Here is a 23,006-nt window from a genome sequence, read left to right as displayed (position 1 = left end):
AGTTTTCTAGAGGAGCTATTTTATTTTGCAGGGCTTTTTGGTTTTTGGTTTTTGGGGTTTTTTTGGCCATTTAATGTTTTTCTCTCTAATGAAGCGAAGCAGTGTTTTTCAGTCTTTTTCTTTTAATACCTGTAAGTGTCTTAATTTTTTTTGACTGTAACATATTGGCATGTAGGGGTAAGAAATCTCCCAGGACAAAACATTTGGGATAGACTTTCAAAAAGGAAAAAAGTACTTGTCTGCTGATGAGAAAGGATGTAGATGTTTTTTGTGGATTTTTTTTCAGAATAACACATGTTCCTAAAAAGTCAAATAGTGTATAAGGGTTACTATGAAAGACACAGTTAATGCTTCCCCTTCTTGAAGGACAACCACTTATTGTCTCTTTTGGTATTGGCCTTCCTATTTTAAAATGTACTTACATTGCCACTTCTATATATTTCAGTTTTAGACACTATGCACAACGCTGCGTGGTACGGTGGTTCTCAGAGATTATCTGCCCATCCTTGGGGATCCCTGAGTCCATTCAAGAGATCTAAGAGGTTAAACAGGGTTTTTGTAAAAGCACTGAGCTATTTGCCTTTTTCCACTATGTTGATGTTTTTACTCACAGTGCAGAAGCAACAGTCGGTCAAACTCATGGCACCATGCTGTCAGTTTACTCCACACTGCTAAGCCTTCACAGGAAATGATAATGCCAGGTTCACTTAATATCCTTGGGGATGCAGTGAAAACTGTAAATTTTATTAATTCTCCACCCTTGAGTATTATGTGTGATGCAATGGGAATTCTGCATCAGGCACTTCCAAAGTACGTAAGAAGTATGATGGATGTTTTGAAAAAAATCGTGTGTATGATTATTTTGAGCTGTGAGCTGAACTCTGCCTGTGTTTTTTTTCATAGAATGGCATTTTTACTTGAATGACTGACATCATGGTTAGACCTGGGATTGTGAACGTTTTCTCAAAAATGAACAGTGAACCTGCCCTTTAAAGGAAAAACTGAAATATTTATTATTAATGAAAAAGCTTGAGTTTTCAGGAGGAAATCAGAACTTTGGAAAACTTCTCTACAGCACCATGAGCTTGAGAACTTCCCAGTAGCTAGACTTTTCTAATAAGATCAGTGGCCATATTAATGAATGTGATTTTTTGTTATGTAATAACAGGTGTCAACATTTGGAAGATTTGCATAACGAAGTGAACCAATATTTTCCTAATGACTAGTGCATGCACAAAATACCCTCAAATTGCAAGAGTCTCACGGATTTTAACATAACAATACAAAAAGTTCATAGGATTTCATATTTGATGTTGCAACTAACCTTTAGGAAATTTCATTGAATTTTGTGTTTCATTAAAGGAAGAATAGCCACAATTCTGAAAAGGCTAATAAATACTTTCAATAGCTATAATGCACATGAACTAAGAGATCCTTTGGTGATCTCTTAATTTTTTTATTTTTTTTTTTAATTTTTTATTTACTTATGATAGTCACACAGAGAGAGAGAGAGAGAGAGGCAGAGACATAGGCAGAGGGAGAAGCAGGCTCCATGCACCGGGAGCCCGACGTGGGATTCGATCCCGGGTCTCCAGGATCACGCCCCGGGCCAAAGGCAGGCACCAAACCGCTGCGCCACCCAGGGATCCCTGATCTCTTAATTTTTAAGAGTGTAAAGACTTCCTAGGAACTGCTCTTGGGTAGATACGAACATGAACTGTGGAACCATTTGTTGAGGTTTGATCCTGGCTTTATTATTAATTAATTGTGCCTTTGGAAAGTTAATTTCTTTTTATTTTATTTATTAAAATAAATTATTTAATTTTATAAAAATTTTATTTTTAAAGTAATCTTTATACCCATTGTGGGGCTCCACCTTATAACCCTGAGATCAAGAGTTGGGTGGTGCTCTATAGACTGAGCCAGCGAAGTGCTTCAAGTTACTTAATTTGTTTCAGTTTTCTCTCATATAAAATGGAGGTGATGATAATAGCAAGATTTTTAAAGAGGATGATTAAATTAGTAGAGGTGAAGTTTAGTAGAGGTGAAGTACTTAGACCTGTGCTTGGAACATGGTATGCTTTAGATTTACTGTCATTGTAATTATTTCTGTGAAAAGTAAGGATTTTGCTCTCTTATACCTCTTAGCTATAGTTATCCTAACACAATCCCTGTCCTCATCATTCCAATACAATTACAATTTTTTCTTTTTTTTATCTAAATTCGATTAACGTATAGTGTATTATTATATTAGTCTCAGAGGTAGAGGTCAGTGATATATCAGTCTTATATAACACCCAGTGCTCATCACATCCCATGCCCTCCTTAATGTCCATCACCCAGTACCCCACTCCCCCTCCTCCAGCGACCCTCAATTTCCTATGATTAAGAGTCTCTTATGGTTTGTCTCCCTCTGATTTCAGCTTGCTTTATTTTCTCCCCTCTTTCTTTATGATTCTCTGCATTGTTTCTTAAATTCCACATATGAGTGAAATCGTATAATAATTGAGTTATTTTGCTTAGAGTAACACCCTCTAGTTCCATCCACATTGTTGCAAATGGCAAGATTTCATTCTTTGATGGCTAAGTAGTAGTTCATTGTGTGTGTAGTGGTGAGTAGTAAACCACATATTTATCCATTCATCTGTCGATGAACATCTGGGCTCTTTCCATAGTTTGGCTATTGTGGACGTTGCTGCTATGAACATTCAGCTGCAGGTGCCCCTTTTGATCACTACATTTATATCTTTGGGGTAAATACATAGTAGTGCAATTGCTGGGTCGTAGAGTAACTCTATTTTCAACTTTTTGAGGAATCTCTATTCTGTTTTCCAGGGTGTCTGTACCAACTTGCATTGCCACCAACAGCATAAGAGTGTTCCCCTTTCTCTGTATCTGTTGATTTTAGCCATTCTGACCAGTGTCAGGTGGTATCTCGTGGTTTTGATATGTATTTCCCTGATTCTGAGTGAGCATTTTTTCATGTGTCTGTGGCCATTTGTATGTCTGCTTTGGAGAAGTGTCTGTTCATATCTTCTGCCTATTTCTTGGTTGGGTTATTTGTTTTTTTGGTTGTTAACTTTACTTTATAAGACATTTGCAGATATCTTCTCCCATTCTGTTAGTTGTCTTTCAGTTTTGTCAATTGTTTCTTTTGCTATGCAAAAACTTTATCTTGATGAAGTCCCAATAGTTCATTTTTGCCTTTGTAGACATGTCTAGCAAGAAGTTGCAGCAGCTGAGGTCACAGAGGTTGCTCCCTGTGTTCTCCTCTAGGATTTTGATTAATTTTTGTCCCACGTTAGGTCTTTCAACCATTTTGAGTGTTTTGTGCATGGTGTAAGAATATGGTCATTTCATTCTTTTGCATGTGGCTGTCCAGTTTCCCCAGCACCAGTTTGTTAAAGAGACTGTTTTCCATTGGATATTCCTTTCTGCTTTGTTGAAGATTAGTTAACCAGAGAGTTGAAGGTACATTTCTGGGTTCTCTATTCTGTTCCATTGATCTATGTGTTTGCTTTTGTGCCAATACCAAAGTGTTTTGATAATTACAGCTTTATAATAAAGCTTGCAGTCCAGAATTGTGATGCCACCAGCTTTGGTTTTCTTTTTCAATGTTGCTTTGGCTATTCGGGGTTTTCTGGTTCCATACAGATTTTAGGATTATTTGTTCCAGCTCTGTGAAAAATGTAAATGGTATTTTGATAGGGCACTGAATGTATAGATTACTCTAGGTAGCAAATATTTTAACAATATTTGTTCTCCAATCTGTGAGCATGGAACATTTTCCCCTTTCTTTGTGTCTTCCTCAGGTTCTTTCATGGGCATTCTATACTTTTCTGAGTAGATCCTTGGCCTCTTTGGTTAGGCTTATTCCTAGATATCTTATGGTTTTTGGTGGAATTGTAAGTGTGATGGACTCCTTAATTTCTCTTTCTTCCATCTCATCATTAATATATAGAAATGCAACTGATTCCTGTGCATTATTTTTATATCTTGCCACTTTGCTGAATTCCTGTATGAGTTCTAGCAATTTAGGGGTGGAGTCTTTTGGTTTTCCACAGAGTATCATGTCATCTGCAAGGAGTGGAGAGCTTGACTTAGTCTTTGCCGATGCAAATGCCTTATATTTCTTTTGGTTGTCTGATGAGACTAGGTACAATTTAAGCAAAAAACAATTTTTGTTTATATTAGGACTTTGTGTGTTACTCAACCATGTAGATACTTTTCATAAGCTGTGTAGTATACCATGGTCCCATTTGTTTTCTTCCACAACTTTTGTTTTTACTCTAGTTAATGACTTGTTATTTTTTGGTTTAGTCTCTTAAGTTATTGCATAATCTCATCCTCAAACGTTGACAGATCTGCAAACCTTAAGAGCCTTTGGGTTCTTTTCTTTTTCCTGGATGTTCTCTATCTTCCTTGGCTTGGTTGTCATCTGGGTCTGCTGGATAGCTGTCATTTTGTGACTTGCTTTCACCATCCTTAGTGATTCCTTTTTCTTCTTCTGTTTCGATATTCTGTCTCCCTGACCTCATCTCTCTCTCTCTCTCTCTCTCTCTCTCTCTCTTTGGTTTACTATCTCATTTTTCTGGAACCTCTGTATATCTGATGAAGTTTATTCTACTAGCACATTTGGATTATGGCTTGTCTTGGTATAGAAATCTAGGTTGCACATATTCTCCATCAAAATTTTGAAGGCATTGCTCCATTGTATTTTAGCTTCTAGAATTGAAGAATCCTATTCATTCAAGACATATTTTGACTCCCTATTTCTTGAATGGCCTGCTTTTTCATTTGTGAAGCTCTTTTCTTGGTATTAAAGAATATTGTGGGCTCTTGGGGACGTGATATTTTTATGGATGTATATTTCCTCCTGTTGCAGGATCTCTTTGCCTTCAGGTTCCATTTTCCTACCTGATTAGTTCAGGCTCTGTCTCATGCTGAAATCTTTTGATGTCTGGAGATCCTTGATACTCGTCATTTTTTAAAGCGAGACACTTTAAAAACTTGACTGGGAGCTCAATGTGCATGGTCTGGTTTTGTTCGCTGGTGGATATTTATGTAGATGTGGCCACTTTTCATTGGAAGAACTCCCAAGTATCAGAATCCTGTGGCTATTTTCTTTTGGCAGGTCTGTTTTTCTCTGAAAGGAATTCTGCAGATATAAACCTGAGCCCTAGGACTCTGGAAGTCAAGTGTCAAAAATGACCAGAAGCCTATCTGTTCATTGAGAAGACTTGAACAGGCTCTGTCAGTGCAGACCCTCCTATCCTTAGCTGTTTGTGGAGTTCTCTCTCTCTCTCTCTCTCTTTTTTTTTTTTTTTTTTTGAAAAGCACTTATTAGCATGTAATGAACCTCCCCCTACATGGCTGCTTCAACAAGCTACTAGAACGCAGGCACCCCCCACACCCTTTATCTTCTCCTCAGCTCTTCTACTGAAGAATTTGGCCTTTACGATGACAGGCTGTTTGGGGAGCTTTCCCTTTCCCAAAACTTTGTGCCCAGTCGCACCACATCGATAATAGGAGCAGCTCCAGTCTTGTTTTTGGCGGCATTTACCCATGTCTGCTCACTGACTAAGGTCCACAGTTTATAAAGGTTGGCAGTTGGGCAGAAGCTCTGGTTCCTCTTTAAGTGGTAATGTCTCATACCGACTTTTCCAAAGTAACCTGGGTGATATTTGTCAAAGTTGATCCTGTAATGATGCATGCCACCAGTATTACCCTGGCCTCCTGGGTGCTTCCGGTGCTTGCCGACGCGGCCGTCCGTGGCCATGGCTCACGTGGCCCCAAAGTTTCTGGGTCTTCCTCAGTCTGGATGGCATGTTGGCGGCCCAGAGGAAAAAGGATGTTTGTGGAGTTCTCAATCTCATGGAATCTTAAGTCTCTGTGTTTTCTTCAAAATATAAAGGTCCTTTCTTATTTATGGAGAGGTCTGTGGGTTCAAGTGCTAATGATAGAGTTTCAGTGTTCCTGTTTTGAGTCCTGTCCTTTACACTGATTTTCAGAAATATCTGATACTTTAGATACCTGAACCTTTCTGAGGGTCTGCAGCAGCTTGGCTTGCTCCTGTTGTAAGGGGGCCCTAGAGAGTCCCTGTTGGTTTCAGCTTTCTCTGACCTAAGTCCATTTTTGTTTGTTGACATGCCATATCTGCTGTTGATTTTTTTCTTTTTTTAGTGTATGTGCTGCCGAATCGAGCACTGATTTTCTTTTTTAAGTGTGTGTGTGTGTGTGTGTATATTTATGAAAACACCCCACACCCATGTCATATGATTCTATGTATTAAAAGAATTCTTGAATATATAGCTCTAGTATCTAGCATCGTTAAAAGTAAGTGCTTTTTACTTGAGCAGTTATTCTGGATAATTAGTGCTATCCTTTGACCTTTGGAGATTTGCCTCCAGAGTAAATACCCTTAGTGGTTCTACTCTTTCAGTTCTCACTGTATCTGTTCGTTCCTTGCCCAAGAAATTTATTGATTGCATAAATAATATTACCTGTTCTAATTTACTGAAATCTTTTTGTGAATATACTGTTAAGACTTTTCTTTCTTTTTGTAAAGTGTAAGGGCCTTTATGCTTAAATAATTCTTAAATTCTCTTCCTTCTGTTTTTATTTTTTTTATTTATTTTAAAGATATTGTTTATGAAAGAAAGAGCGAGAGACACCAAGCGGTGGGAGATGGAGAAGGAGACTCCCTGTTCAGCAATGTTGGCCTTGATCCCAGGATCAATCCCAGGACTCTGGGATCATGGCCTAAGCTGAAGGCAGATGCTTAACCAACTGAGCCACCTAGGCACCCCTACACCTTCTGTTTCAGAAAGAAAACATTTTAGAGAAAAATTGAAGGACATTGGCTCTCCATCTTTCCCCTACTACCCTTGCCTTCATTCTTAAATATCTCAGTAAGGACATGGATGATCATCCACCATCCCAGCAGCCTCAGGTCCTTAACTTCTGTAGCTCCTACTTAGGTTTTTTCCTATCTGGGCTATTGCAAATAATGATGCAGTGAACATGGGGGTATGTTTAGGGTTTTCATTTTCATTGCGTAAATACTCAGAAGTAGAAGTGCTGGATCATACGGTAGTTTTACTTTGAATTTTTTGAGGAATCTCCGTACTGTTTTTCATTGTGGGTGTGCCAATTCACATTCCTACCAACAGTGCATGAGGGTTCCCTTTTCTTCATACCCTTGCCAACACTTCTTATGGCTTATTTTTTTGATAACAGCCATTCTGACAAGTGTGAGATAGTATCTCATTGGGTTTTGTTTTGCATTTCCCTGATAATGAGTGATGTTGAGCATCTTTTCACATGTCTGTTGGCCATCTGTGTCGTCTTTGGAAAAATGTCGATTCAGATCTCATTTTTAAAATAGATTGCTTGCTTTTTTGTCATTGAGTTATATGAATTCTTTATTTTTTTATATCATCCCTTTATCAGAATGTGATTTGCACATATTTTCTCCTATCCAGTAGGTTGTTTTCTTGTTTCGTTGATGGTGTCCCTTGCTATACAGAAGCTTTTTAGTTTACTGTAGGAAATAGCAGTTATTTATTTTCACTTGTTGCTTGTGCTTTTGGTGTCAAATCCAAAAACTCCTTGGTAAGATTGATGTTAATTGCTCACTACCTGGGCAACCTGGGTGGCTCAGCGGTTTAGTGCCTGCCCAGGGCGTGATCCTGGAGACCCGGGATCGAGTCCCACGTCAGGCTCCCTGCATGGAGCCTGCTTCTCTCTCTGCCTCTCTCTCTCTCTGTGTGTCTCTCATGAATAAAAAAATAAATAAAATCTTAAAAAAAAAAAAAAGAGGAGCTCACTACCTGTTTAAGGATTGTTATGGTTTCATATCTTTCAAGTCTTTCAAACATTTGAGTTTTTTGTGTATCGTGTAAGGTAGTGGTTTAGTTTCATTGTTATGCATATGGCTATCCAGTTTTCCCCATGGACTGTTCTTTCCCTATTGGATTTTCTTGGCTCTTTAGTCTTCGGTTAGTTGATTGACCATTCATGTGTGGATTTATTTCTGGACTGTCTGTTCTCTTCCATTTATCTGTGTGTCCATTTCTATGCCAATATCATACTGTTTTGATGACTATTGCTTTGTAATATAGTTTAAAATTAGGGAACATGATGCTTCCAGCTCTTGTTCTCTAGAACTTCTCAAGATTGCTTTGGCTATTCATGATCTTTTATGACGATCCCATACAAATTTTAGGATCATTTGTTATGTGTGTTGGTAAATGCCATTGGAATTTTGATAGTGATTGCATTGAATCTGTAGACTGCTTTGGGTAGTACAGTATTTTAATGAAATTCTTCCAGTCTATGAGCACAGAATCGTTTTCTGTATGTTTATGTCTTCAATTTCTTTCATCAGTTTCTTATGATTTTCCATGTACAGTTCTTTTACTTCCTTGGTTAAATTTATTTCTAGCTGTTTTAATTCTTTTGATGCAATTGTTTTCTTAATTTCAGTTTCTATTAGTTCATTATTACCAGCTAGAAACACAACAGATGTTTGTTAGTTTTGTATCCTGCAACTTTACTGAAGTCATTTATTCTAACAGTTTTTTGGTGGAGTCTTTAGTTTCCCATATTTAATATGCCATCTGCAAATAGCGACAGTTTTTCCTGTTTGTTTCTGATCTGGATGCCTTTTATTTTTTGCCTAATTGCTACTACTTAATCTTTCAGTGTAAAGGCATTAACTTGTCTTCCCACTGTGGATGATGGAGAATAAGCCTTCTTTCTTCGTTCTGTTTTTTATCATACGTACACAAATGTTCTTCCCATCCTCTACACTTTCTAGTAGTTGAGTTATATAAGTATTCAAGTGTTTATATTACTATGACCACATAGGTCATTCTGAGCTTATTTTTCTTCTGCAATTATGTTATCCTTTTCTTTTGGGTGATTTTCCACTAGTACAAACAGATTTTCATATCTCTCTTTAACTCTTTCTAGATCTCCATGGCATCCCATTTCTGTGCCTCTTCATCATGGCAGAGTGCTGTGAGCATTTGTTCTGTCTTGCTTCACTTCCTTTCTTTCATCCTCTCTGCTACCTCTAGCTACTCCAATTGGGCTTTGGTTTCTACCACTCCAATCAAGAAGACTCTTGTCACTGTTGGTCCCAAATGTCCTACACCTTGCCAAGACAAAGATTAAATCTAAGTTTACATCTTCCTCAGCCTTTCTTCAGGTTTTGATGTGTTTGACACCTCCCTCCTTGAAACGCTTTCTTCCTTGGTTTCTGGGATTCCATCCTGACCTGATTTTCCTCTTCTAGTTTTTCCTCAAAAATGCTTGAGTGCGTGCCCCCAAGGCTCCCCTCTGTCCCCTTCTCTTTGCTTTCCTTAAGGACCCGATCCCTTCCCACAGCTTCCAGCATCAGCTGTAGACTGAATTCCCAAATGTCTTAACTTTGGCCCAGAGCTTCCTAGAACTCCAGATTTAGGTATACAGTTGCCTGTTCAACATCTTCACTTGGGCCACAGCCAAGTTGTAGACTTCTCCTCCCCATCAGATCCTCCAGCCCACTTTGCTCTTGTAGTACATGTCGTCATCATCCAGTTGTTCAGGACAACTACCTATTGATCTTCTTTGGTTCCTTTGTTCCACATCCAGCACATCACTACCTTCCAGATACCTCTCAGAAACCTTTCTATAATTCTACATGTCCCACAGCACCACTGCTATGACCCTAATGTGATTCCTGCCTAGATTACCACCTGCTCCTTCCTAACTGGTCCCCTTACTTGCCTCCTTCCCTAATCCACCCAGCATCCCACAGAATGGTCAGAGATAGACTGAATCAGATCATTCATTCTGCTGCTTAAAACCTTCAGTGGCTTTCTGTTATGCCTTGAATTAAACCCAGACCCCTTCTTTAAAGCTTTCATCGCCCTTCCTGATGTGAGCCCTGCCCACCATTAGCTTCAAGTCCCCGTCTCCTTCCATTTTCTGGGCATGGTTGGTTTTTTTCCTGTTGTGTCCTGTTTCCTTCTTAAGCTTTTGTTCTTATTCAGCCTTGTATTGCAGAATGCCTTTCTCCCCCAACATCTTTGCTCCACCACCACTTTCTCCTTGTTTTGGTTTCATCTCTGCTATTGCTTTAGATAGAATGCTGTTTTGACTAAAGCAAAAGCAGCTCTTTACCGTATTGCATCACATTCCTTTTTTTATCTTCTCAATAGCACTTATTGTACCTGTAAGTATATTAATATGGTTTTCAGAATTTCAGTCTAGAATGTAATTCTAGAATGTAATCCCCTGTGTCCTTAGCCCTTGGGACAGTTATCTGGTACACAGGAGGAATGTTGTTGACTGACCAAGAGAATTCCTGACAAAAGAATAAAGCAGTGCATTTTGAATGTCTCGTTTCCCTTGTAATATTCCTATTCTCCATCAGGAAATAGGGGAAAACGATTCTAACTGGGGAACCTTTCATTTGTTTTAGGCAACATTTCAAAGTACTTTAAATTCCTAGGACATTAAACCTACCCCCCTACCATGTTTAAATAGGAGTACCATTGTTAGTGGTAAATGGTATGACTTTGGGATAGTCCATTTCTTTTCTCCATATCTCATAGATAAAAGTTGGCCACCAACTTTTTATGAATGTTAAGTGTTATGTCATAAAGGTTTACATCATCAACCATATTTGGATTTAAAATATCCTGTTATTATGTAACAGTTTGCTTTGTGAATGTATTTAACTGGGAATAGAATCAAATGTGTGAGCAGATCCACCATCAAACATGGCTTCAAGCTTTTAACTGATTTTCCTCCATATGATGTTGTAAAGGGAGGTAATTTTTTACTTTACTTTTGCATAGTGTACTTCTTAAATTGTTACAAGCTCCAAATTAGTGGAAATACATTAGTCTAAATAATAAAGGGGGGAAAAAAGCACCTGGATGGAGAATTTAATAATTTATGAATTTAATAAATTGTATGTTACTTGCATGTTTCTGGCACTTCTATCCCTGCCAGTGTCAGTTTTGCTTGATGACGCCTTGGTTGAAATCCCATTAGAGTTTCCAGAGCACTCTTGTGCAGACCATCTAACTTTGGCTTTGTAGTTTTAGCGAATGGCCAGCTTTTAGCTCTAAGGAAGTAAGGTCTCATGAAATCAGGAAAATTTAGCTAGGGAGAGGTTGAGTGTGAAGCTGGATATCTGGGCTACTATGGAACATCTGTGTCTCATCCCGGCCTACCGGGGAGAGGGTGTGTATGGATGGGAATGAGCTGTCACACCAGCTTGGTGTGATACTAGGTATGTTGAGACCTACGTGTGTCATGCAGATAATTTTCAATGGATTCTTTTTAGCAACTCTGGTGAACTTTGCAAAGTGGCAGGTTCTTCCATCCGTCCTTTCTTGCCTCCTCTCCAGGATTTGGTTATTTCCTGTGTTCTCCATATAATTGCTTTGATTGGCTTCTCAAGCATTTTTGTGCTAAACTTTCCTTTCCAATTTGATTTGCTGAGGCTGCCTCAGGCTATGGACTCTGAGTTAAGGACTCTAAAAGAGAGGCCTTAAACTCCCCAGAAGGAATCCTTTTAGAGGTATTTAGTCCCCGAACAACAATTGGGGATGTGTTTTGCATGAGTGCTTTCTTAAAGTTCTTCCCCACCTACTCCAGACTTCTGTCATGTGTGTGGCCTGACTAATAACAGTATTGAGCCCGCCTGTAGCTACACATCTAGACGTACCACGCAGCTGTTCTCTGTGCTTGGGTTCAAAACTGAGGAAGATGTAGAGGAAGAAACGAGGATGATGGCAGCATCCAAAATACTCAAACTGAAAATACGTGATTCAAAGGAGAAGAGGCTCTGCTACACTCATTTATCACCTCTGATCTTCAAAAAGCCCTTATGTATTTAGTCCTGGATGCAGTGGTTATAGGCCTAGAGTAGAGAAATTGTGTTCAATTTCATTTATAATACATTGCATGTCTCTGTATTTTAACAGGGCAGTCCTGTACTATATCGGAATGTTAATTCCTTAAGGGAGCAAATGTCTGCCTTCCAGTCAGCTTTCCACTGCATAAAGGAGAATGAAAACATGACCGACCCCCCTGGATTCTCAGAGGCAGAAGGAGAGTTCAAGACAACAGGCTCGAGTGAGTAGAAACCATGCAGTCAGTTTGGACTACTGTATTTATTCAGAGAAGCCTGTGCGGGATAAAAAAATTTAGTTCCACAGTGTGAAGACAGTCTTTTCTGAGCAGAGCTGTATTTTTAAATGGAGCCTAACATTTAAAATTTGGAAAATTTCACACAAAAATTTGGATTTCTGGTTTGTCTAGAAAAAAACCTGATATCAAACAGTCCCAAGCCTGCATTTCCACATGGCCACAGTTGAGTTTTAAGTGTTAACATGTCAGAGCTGGTTGACTGTTTCATCTTTAGAATAAGGACATGTGGGGATCCCCGGGTGGCGCAGCGGTTTGGCGCCTGCCTTTGGCCCAGGGCGCGATCCTGGAGACCCGGGATCGAATCCCACTTCGGGCTTCCGGTGCATGGAGCCTGCTTCTCCTTCTGCCTGTGTCTCTGCCTCTCTCTCTCTCTCTCTCACTGTGTGCCTATCATAAATAAATAAAATATTAAAAAAAAAATTTAGAATAAGGACATGTGGCAAATTGGAGCATTCAAACCTTGATTTTTAGAGGTTTATTATTAAGTTTGGCAAGCATTTCTATGAATACCATACACCCAACTGTGATGTTATAAGCAGATATATCTAATCCGACATCTTAACAGCCTGTCCTATTCTCTACCATAACTTTTAGATTGTAATTCATTTGGTTATTTTGTCCTGTCACTTTTGATTTTCCAATCCTAAAGCATTTGAAAAACCAGAATTAGACAAAATCTTGACCTCACCATAATCATCATAATCATTCCTCTGGTGCTTTGCACACTGAGGTTTCAAATGATTTTGTTTTGGTTTCTTGAACCATCTTCAGGTGCATTTCAACACCTCCTCTTGTTCAGTGTGCACACCATTATTCAAGACAAGTCCAGTTCATCTCCTCCTCTGGCCCGTGACCCACTCCAGCGTACTTGTTTGTAGTTTGTAACTTACCTATCTTTCACTTTTGACCTGCATTTTAAAATAATTTACTGACCTGATTGCTATAGTTCTGCAGGTGACTACATTCACTTTTTGTAGCTAAGAGGAACTGAGGTGCATTTTGGCTGTATATTTCAGAAAATCATACACAGTCAAAGCAGAACCAGTATTAGAACATAACTACATCCGTTAAAATGTTCAAAAGAGGGGCTCCTGGGTGGCTCAGTTGGTTAAGTGTCTGCCTTCGGCTCAGATCATGATCCTGAGGTCCTGGGATCCAGTCCCATCTCAGACTTCTTCTCTGTGGAGAGCCTGCTCCCTCTTCCCCTCCACCCACTCATGTGCACACACACACACACTCTCTCTCTCTCTCTCTCTCTCTCTCACCCTCTCTCCCTCCCTCCCTCCCTCTCCCCCTCTCCCTCTCCTTCTCTCTCCCTCCCTCAGATAAATCTTTAAAAAGTTCAAGAGAAAAGGCCTCATTGTAAATTTTAAAATAGAGTGAGATACTCTATCAGAAATGGAAATGCATATTAGCATATCTTTGTACATTTTTAAAGTCTAGAAAAAAAATTTAATGTTTACCTTTTTAGTAGTGTTGCTCTCTTGCCTTTCAGTTAGATTTCTTCTGAAGAGAAAAATGTACTTTTAATTGATAAAGCGTTTAGACTCAAGCATTACATTTCACTAAGATTATTTGTAACGTTTAAAAGTGAACATTTATGCCTGCCTGCATTATGTTTTTATTTTGTTTCGTATATATAGCCAAAAAGGAAAGTCTTGGTGAATGTCAAGAGTCTGCATTCCGTGCAAACTTATCATCCAAACGTCGAAGGATATGCTCTCAGAGTAACGTTGATGAAGATCTAAGTGATGCGGTTCATCTGCAGATATTCAGTAGTGCCACTTCCAATGCAGGCAAAATGTGTGCTGTTGATTCTGCTTTTGCAGATTTTTCTGAGGTAATTCACTGACCAGAATCCTAGGAAAATGAAGCTTTGGTTTCTGGCTAGACAGTTTTAAGACTGTCAGAAACTTTTTTTCAGTTATGGTACCTGGTACTTAGATATTACAGCAGAGTTTTAAGTTATACTGTGTATGTATGTGCGTGTGTATTTCTTGTCAGATAAAAATCTGTTGTTGTTGGTTAGCTTATTGATTATTTGACGATTTTGATTAGTATGTTGCTTTTCGTTATGAAAAACACTTTATGAAACTACTAAGCTCTCTGGTCTTCTGCCTGTGAGGTATTGTTCTAGATACTGATGGTACAACAGAAAATCATGGTCCAGCCCTTGAGCAAATTTTAGCCAGCTGGAGGAGGCAGACACAGGAGCGGTTATTTACACTTAACTGGCAGATGAGTTGAAGACTCTATATGGGCTGTGCAGCTCAGGTCTGGGGGTCTTACACTTTGACCTTTTCTGCCCCTAAGTGGTTCAGTACTGGCTGGGAAGCAGGGTGCTGTTTAGCCATTCCTCCTTTGTTCTGTTCACTTCTTTCAAGTGGCAGTAGGGATTTTTGTTCCCTACTTAAAGCCTGTCAAGATTATCAAAAGACGATAAACAACATAATTAAATACTACTATTGAGGATCCCTGACCTTCTCATCACATGTGAATGGGAAGCTAGTTCTCATCACTGGCTTTCCTTGCTTTAGTTCTGATATGACCCAGCAGATTCCCGTATCTTTAGTGAGAGGGGACACCTGACACCAGCAGATCTGAAACTATTTTCTGTAGCTTCTCTGTCACAAAGATTCAGTACATATCCTGTTGATCTTATTGGACTAATATAATAAATGTTTGATAGTCATTAAAGATTTCTCAGGGTCTAATAGGTTTCACTTGGGAGTCACTTATAATCTCTGCTCCCTCTGTTTTTTTCTAGTTGTTATGAAATCATCCAGCAAAACCAATAGTTTCTCATCAGAACTCTCATCAGTTTGGACATATATTACGATTTGAAAATGGTGTCCACGTTATTATGAATGTGTTTTCTATCCTAGCCATTAATAGTTTTTCTATCCTAGCTATCGATACCTTGATTAATAATGAACGTTTTTTCATTATTTTTTTAAAGATGTATTTATTTATTTTAAGAAGGGGGCAGGGGAGAGCATGAATCCTTCCCATTCATGGGCAGAGGGAGAAGGAGAGAGTATCTCAAGCAGGCTCCACAGTGAGCGGGGAGCTCAGCATGGGGCTCGATCTCATGACCCTGAGATCTGACCTGAGCCGAAACCAAGAGTTGGATGCTTAACTGACTATACCACCCGGGTGCCCTCATTTTTCATTATTTTTGTGATTTTTCCTCTTTAAAATCCATCAATATAGTTTTCTGGACTTCAGACAGTAAGGCAACAAAAGTGTGTCCTATAAACTTTTCTTAAGGAGCTGAAATCTGGGGATGCCTGGATGGCTCAGCGGTTGAGCATCTGCCTTTGGCTCAGGGCGTGATCCCGGAGTTCTGGGATCGAATTCCACATTGGGCTTCCTGCATGGAGTCTGCTTTTCCCTCTGTCTATGTCTCTGCCTCTCTCTGTGTCTCTCGTGAATAAATAAATAAAAATCTTTAAAAAAGAAAAGCTGAAATTTGTTTGATAGGATGTTTAGGCTGCAGTTACAGTGAATACTGTGTTTTTAGTTCAATTGCTGTGGACTTTCATAATAATCAGCTAGGTCATGATTTGACATCAGATTTCCAGATAATCTCTAATGCTTACAAAGATCTCCATACTCCTGTAAGTAGTAAGATTTAACATTTCTTTAATTCTTCCCTCAAGAAATCTTTTGAATCTGGCTTAACACAGTCCGGATATTTAGTTGAAGAGTCTGTTTCACTTCTAGAGCTCACAGAGGCTTCAAATGGTAAGTATTTAATCTTTCCTTAGTACTTGTGCCAGTTGATCTATGTGCTAAACTTTGGGGAAACTGAATCCATGCCCTATATTTTAGGAGCTCTTGGTCTAGTTGGAATGTTTCAGAATTCCTGTTAGAGAATAACTTTTTTTTTTTTACTTTGACTGCCACTGATAAGAAAGTGAAATATTTCCAAGTTGATAGAATCTGTTGTAAAAAACAGGATGTCTGAACGCACAAGTGTATTTTGTAAGAGAAAACACATGCGTTTTATTTTTTGTTTTGTTTTCTTGTTTTATTTTGTTTTTAAGTGTGGAAAGGGACTAGCGTTTATAACTTTCCCTGAATCAATATGCTTGTATTGAGTGAAAGTCACCAGTTAAGGTATTAGGTTTACTTTCAACCCACCTGTGTCTTTATCTTTAAAGTAAGACTTACAGATATATATAGACTTCTCCCTTGTTCTCTTCATCTACCTGTTGATTTGTAACCCTTATCTTTCCTTTAGTAAACTGGCAAACAGTAGTTCCCTGAATTCTGTATGCTGCTCTGGAAAAGTTAAAAGAACATTAAGGAGGAGGTCCTGAGAACCTCTTGATTGATAGCCATTCTGTCAGAAGTATAGGTAACAATCTGGATTTGTGACTGACATCTGAAGTCTAAGGAGGAGGTTGTTGGAACTCTAGTCTGTAGCATGTCAGTCAGAAGCACAGGTGACAGCCTGGCACTTGGGGCTGGCATCTTAAATTGGAGGTAGGGGACACTCTTCTAGGATTGAGCCCTTAACCTGTGGAACCTGATGCTATCTCTGGGTAGTGTCAGAATTGGGTTGAATTCTTGGATACCCTGCTGGTCTAAGATAAGAATGCCTTGGTGGTATTGTGTGTTAGAAAATCCCTTCCCCCCATGTTGGAATTGAGTCCTGGAACCCAAAAAAGAGTTGTTAGGGGAAATAGATCTGGACAGTTTGTAAAGTTCCTATATCCCATCCACCCAGCCACGTTTTTTATGGTCATTTACAGTATAGATATACTCTACATTACTTTTCTATTCATTTTAAGTCCCACAGTGTTTTTCCTTGACACAGTCACGTGTATTGGGAGCAGAATCTTTTATGATTACCCAGATAGACACCATTTCTGATGCTCTTCATTCCTTGGTGAAGATTTGAGTTTCCCTCTGCTGTCATTTACCTTCAACCTGAAAAAGAACTTCCTTTAGCATCTTGTAATGTATGCCTGCTCCGACTTAATTTGAATCATAAAATGGATGGGTCACAGAGCCAGGTTTATAAACTGGTTACCCAGATAAAATAAAATAGTCTTACCTTCATCATTTCTTAACAATTCTCTTGCTTTCCTCCTGTGGGACTTCGTCTTAAATGACAGATTCTTTGATAGTAGTTATAGAATGTATGAGGTGTGGTCATTAAAAACCTGTCACTAAATAAGACACCTCCCTCTACAATCTTTTTCAAGTGGGAACATCACAAGAGCCAACATATCCCATTTTAACACCTCACTAGGCTCTAAGCAGAAATACTGTATGACAGGAAAGAAGAGCTTTGATTAAAGGAGTCTGGTCAGCACCAGTTTAGCACTCCATGTGCTAAACTGGTTTTTTAGTGGCACCCCAGAATTAATTCTGCCCCAAATAGTCCACCTTTCGGAAGGGTGAAAAGATTTTGTAAAGGAGGATAGACGACACTTGGAGGAGGGCTTGCAGAGGAGAACCCGCAGGATAGCTCCACGGTGTCCTTGCCTACTCCACTTCGTCTGTTTCACCCACCTAGCTGGAACTCCGACCCAGAGACCTGTGTATCTGCTCTGTTCCCGCCCCACATATGTCTGTGCAGAGTCTTGTGTGTGCTGATAGCCTCACCGCATGTTTTGTCTCCCCAGGGAACCTCAGTGCTGCCTGGCTGTCCCTTCTGTTCCTTGATCACCTCATTTTTGTACCTCCTCTTTTCTCTCGGGCTTCTAATCCTCTAATCCTCCTTCCCTTCCCTTTTTTTTTTTTAAGATATTTATTTATTTATTGCAAAAAATAATTCTTCAGTGTAAGCATGTTTCATGCAGTATCTTTCTTCCATATCAACATACATGCACATAATTAGATATCATTCAAAATTGAACTGGACCTCATGCATTTATATTTGTTAAATCTGGCAGCCCTACTCATGAATGACTGATACAAGTTTCTTGTGCCTCTTTGTAGTCCATGGCTGCTTCTGTCACCAAGAGAACAGATGTCAGAAGCAAGTGGCCTGGGGCAATCCCCACCACACTCGTGCCTCTCCAAACAAGTGTGCCCCTCCCTTTCCTCCTATTATGGTAGATCTCCATGCTCTGATCCAAGGGTAATCCCTTCCCTCTTCGAGGACCTTCTGCTTGAGGTGTTTCCTCTTCTCCTTTTTTTTTTTTTTCCTCTTCTCCTTTTAACACAATGTGCTATATTATCTCCCATCTTCAATTGGCCCTTGTCCCAGGTTTCCTTTCCAGCCAAAACCCCATGTCTTTGCTTTCCTCTATAGCAAAGCTCCCTTTAAGACTAGGTCATGCTCAGTCTCCTAGTCTCCCATTCTCTCTCTCTCTCTCTCTCTCTCTCTCTTTTTTAAGATTTTATTTATTTATTCATGAGAGATGCAGAAAGAGAGAGAGAGAGAGAGAGGCAGAGACATAGGCAAAGGGAGAAGCAGGCTCCATGCAGGAAGCCCGATGTTGGACTCGATCCCGGGACTCCAGGATCACGCCCTGGGCTGAAGGCAGGCACTAAACCCCTGAGCTACCCAGGTATCCCTTCCATTCTGTCTTGACCCAGCTCCAAACAGGCTTTGGTCACCAATAGCCTCCTTGCTATCCCAGTAGTTCCTCTCAATAGAACCTCTTCTCGGGGTCCCAGCGTGGCAGGCAGAGCTGCCTGGGCATCAGGACACCATTCTCTCATGTTTTCCCTTCTTCTACTGATCATTCCTTGTCTGTTTTCTTTATTTCTTCTCTTCCATCCTTTAACTTTTCAACACTTGAATGCCCTGGGTTCAGTGCTCAGACTTTTCTTCTCTGCACTCACTCCCTAGGTGATTGTGGGTATTCTCACAATGTTAAATGCTATCCACAATGCTGTTGACTCCGAAACTTAAATACCTCTCTTTGGCCTCCTCCCTGAACTCTCAGGTGCCCAATTGCCTTTTCCTGTCTCCACAGGAGTGTCTGATGAACATCTCAGACTTAACATACTCAAACAGGTCTCAATTACTTTTCCTTCCCAGTCTGCTCATCTTTTTTTTTTTTTTCTCTCTTTTTTCATCTCAAAAAACGATACTGCCATTCACGCAGTTGCTTGTATCAAAAACCTTGGAGTAACCTTGGCCACCTCCCTTATAAAGGTTAAACTTCAGGGGGCCCCTGAGTCACCCAGTTGGCTAAATGTCCGGCTCTAATGTTGGGCTCAGGTCAGGATCTCAGAGTCCTGGGACTGAGCCACATGTCGGGCCCCACACTCAGTGGGGAGTCTGCTTCAGGATTCTTTCTCCCTCTCCCCATGCTGCCGCCACCCCCCACATGCACCCCCCCCCCCAGTACATCTTAAAAAAGAAAAGAAAAAGTTAGACTTTTGATTAACAAGTGCTGTTGGGTTTATCTTGACGATCTATCAAATGTCTAACCGCTTCCTACTCCCTAACTATTATCACTGTGGTCCAGGCTACCATCTTATCTTGCCTGGATTATTTTGTGTCTCCTCTTATGTGATTTCCCTCCTTCCACCCTGGTGGACCCCCCCCTCTTCAGGGTTTTCTACATGGCAGCCAGGGTGCTCCATTTAAAATGCTAGTTACTATGTTATTCTCTTTCTCAGGATCTTTCATTGACCTCCCACTTACTTACAACAGTACCCAGTCCACACCTGACCTAGTCTTTAGTCTTCTCTTGGAGCTTCTTAGCTCTCTTCTCTTTGCTCACGCTGTTCCAGCCACAGTGGCTTTGTTCTACCTCTGTGTGTTGGTATAATTCTGTCTCAGATCTCTGCACTTGGCTTTTTGCATGTAGTGTTCTTCCCTAGATACATGCATGGCTCACTTCCTCACTTCATTCAGGTGCCTGCTTGATCCCTGAACACCTCAAAACAGCAACTTTCCCCTCCCACCTTATCCTACCACATCTCCTTAATTTCTACGTTATTTCCTTTAAAGGCATATATTACTACTTGTTAACTATACACTTCTTTAACTTTTTATTTTGAGATGACTGTAGAGTCATAGGCAGCAGTACAAAATAATATATAAAGGGATCCAGTGTTCCCTTCCCCAACGTTCTGCCAATTGTAACATCTTGAGTAGCAATAATAGAGTGTCACAACCAGGAAATTGTCACTGATACAATCCATGGACTTCCCCCCTTCCCCCCAGATTTCATCAGTTTTACCTGCACTTATTTGTGTTTATATTTAGTTCCATGTACATTTATGACATATAAACTTAACGTGACCACACTGCAGACAAGATAGAGAAAGGTTCAGCATGGGTCCCTCACACTATGCTCCCCTTCGTTAGCCATCGCTCCCTCTCTCCTACCCCTCCTGTGTTTTTTATGGTCCGTTTATCACCCAAAGGCTGGGGGCCTTTGTGTGTTTTGTTCATCATTGTATCTTTAGCACCTAGAAAAGAGTGCCTGTGACATGATAAGTGCCCAATATATATTTGTTAAATGTTGATCGTAAAGGAAGTGCTCTCTTGTGAGGAAAAAAATATACACCAGTAAGCCTTGTCTTGTTTGAGGGCATACACAGCATATACCAGTTTCGATTTAATTTCTCCTCACATCCCATCTTTTCCCTCCCACCACCCTTGCGGGCTGAAATCCCTCTGACTCCAGCAGTGAAATTGATCATCATTCATTGCTCAACTCATGGTAGTTTTATGGTGCGAGGCCTAGGAGTCTTGAGTAAAGGCAGACTAATAGCTGTTTCATGGGCATTTTCTTGTTTTTGTTTTTTTTTTTTAATTCATGAGAGACAGAGAGAGAGGCAGAGACATACATAGAGGGAGAAGCAAGCTGGTGGGAGAGGAACCTGATGCAGGACTCGATCCTAGGACCCCAGGATCATACCCTCAGCCATGGGAAGACACTCAACCACTGAGCCACCCAGGCATCCCTCATGGGCATTTTCTTAAATTTGTTGGGTGGCCAAAACTCCTTGCTCACCTTCACCCACCGTAGTTAGATTGTGGCCATGCCATTTCTCTTTATGTATCCAAATGAAATTCCAGATGTTATTCCCTAAGCAGGATATGTTAGGGTCAAATTTTTTCTTTCCTTTTTTTTTTTTTTTTTTAAGATTTTTATCTATTTATTCATGAGAGACAGAAGGGGTGGGGGTGGGGGCAGAGACACAGGCAGAGGGAGAAGCAGGCTCCATGCAGGGAGCCTGATGCGGGACTCGATCCTGGGTCTCCAGGATCAGGCCCTGGGCCAAAGCCAGATGCTCAACCACTGAGCCACCTGGGCTGCCCAGGGTCAAATTTCTTATAGCATGTTAGTCTCTTGGCAAAGACATATTTTTGCTGTAGAACAACCTGATTCAGATGTCTTCTGCCTCTCTTGTTTACATGCTTCCTTTGAAGGAGTCAAGGTTGCTGAGTGTATAGAGGGCAAAAGTTCAAGTGATGCTCTTCCACCTGACAACTTTATAGAAGTGAGTGCAGACCCAGCTCCTGAAGTCAGGTCCCTGGTCTCTCCACTGTGCAAAAAGGACGTTCCATCCTCTGAGACCTTTGTACTTCGTTCTGTGCTGAAGAAACCCTCTGTTAAGCTGTTTCCAGAAAGCCTGCAGGTAAGTTTAGATCTACTTCTCCTAAAGCAAATTGAATAAAAATTCATTTTGGCTTAAAACAATTCTTGTGATATGTTGTATATGTCATACTGGTTTAAAAGAAGCTATCTTGCCCTAATGTTTTCCCCTCCTTTTCTTACAGCACTATGCAGAGATCCTTCCTGCCTGCCTGCCTTTCTACCTACCTACCTTCCTTTTTTCTAAACTCAGTATGGAATATAACTTGTAGAATTTACTGTGGGTAGCTATATTTTGAGTTTCAGAGTTATTGATGTGTGAGTCTGTTAATTATTTCCACCTAAAATATTTGGTCTTAGAGATAGCTTTTTTATAGGCATGTACCTTTCTCTAAACTGAGCTAGTATGAGCTAAGAGTAGGTTGGTGGGAATTGGCTGGAGCTTACTATTAAGTCCTTCCTTTTCTTTCTTTCTTTTTTGTGCCTGTACATGCACACAAACTATGGTGGGGAAGGGTAGAAGGAGAGAGAGAATCTTAAGTAGGCCCATGCTCAGCACGGAGCTCAAGAGAGATTATGACCTAAGCCAAAATCAAGAGTCAGATGCTTAACTCACCGAGCCATCCAGGTGCCCCTTATTGAGTTCTTTCTACAGACAGTTCTGGTATATCATGTACATGCAGCACTGGTACTCCAAGGAGCCCAGTGCTGCATTAGCCCCATTCTATATAAACTTACGCTTGAGGCTGTTAAATGAACCCAGGTAAATCTGATAGTGAAATCCATGGCAGGCTGTAAATGTTGTGAAAGGTTGAGGGGGTGGCCTCTGGAGTCCACATGCCTGATTTCAGATCCTCACTCTGAAGTTTAACAAGTAGGCAGATTATTAACCTTTTTGTACCTTGGTTTCCTTATCTTTGAAACGACAATGTTAGTAACTACATTACATGGTTATTTGAGCATTTTAACTGGGATAATAATTTGAAATTAGCACAATGCCTGTCAAATGAGAAGTAATTTTTTTTCAATCCATAGACATTTAAGTATAGAACCATGCCTATACATCTTTAAAGCCAAAATGAACTAGACTACCTTCTATCTATCTACATGAATAGTTAATGGTCAATGGCTGTTTAAATGTTTAATAGTTTTTCTGGTTAAAGAGCTGACGTGAGTCTCTGCAGCACTGCTCATTCATATCTTGTATTCATTGTATCTTCTCCTCAAACAGACTTAGCATCTTCATGATCCAAATAACCCTTACTGATT

At 40.1% G+C, this 23,006-nt stretch overlaps 1 protein-coding gene and 1 pseudogene across 8 annotated transcripts in view; one reads left to right on the top strand and one right to left on the bottom strand.

Moving 5' to 3' along the window:
• The window catches only part of CDCA2 (cell division cycle associated 2), a 53,773-nt gene that overhangs the window by 3,446 nt on the left and 27,321 nt on the right, over window positions 1-23,006 (top strand). For 7 of the 8 annotated variants that reach the window (XM_025463061.3, XM_025463065.3, XM_025463057.3 and 4 more), the window contains exons 5-8: window positions 11,988-12,138; window positions 13,857-14,053; window positions 15,876-15,960; window positions 21,572-21,780. In XM_025463061.3, coding sequence (XP_025318846.1) covers window positions 11,988-12,138; window positions 13,857-14,053; window positions 15,876-15,960; window positions 21,572-21,780 — 642 coding nt within the window. Of the gene's footprint in view, window positions 1-10,727; window positions 10,824-11,987; window positions 12,139-13,856; window positions 14,054-15,875; window positions 15,961-21,571; window positions 21,781-23,006 lie in introns of those variants that run through there. The other variant, XM_025463068.3, reaches the window with a different exon arrangement.
• On the bottom strand, window positions 5,369-5,847 carry LOC112670164 (60S ribosomal protein L27a-like; annotated as a pseudogene).

The sequence above is a fragment of the Canis lupus genome, chromosome 25 (genome assembly GCF_003254725.2).
Source record: "Canis lupus dingo isolate Sandy chromosome 25, ASM325472v2, whole genome shotgun sequence".
Taxonomy (NCBI): Eukaryota; Metazoa; Chordata; class Mammalia; order Carnivora; family Canidae; genus Canis; species Canis lupus.
This window is presented reverse-complemented; position numbering and strand designations above follow the sequence as displayed.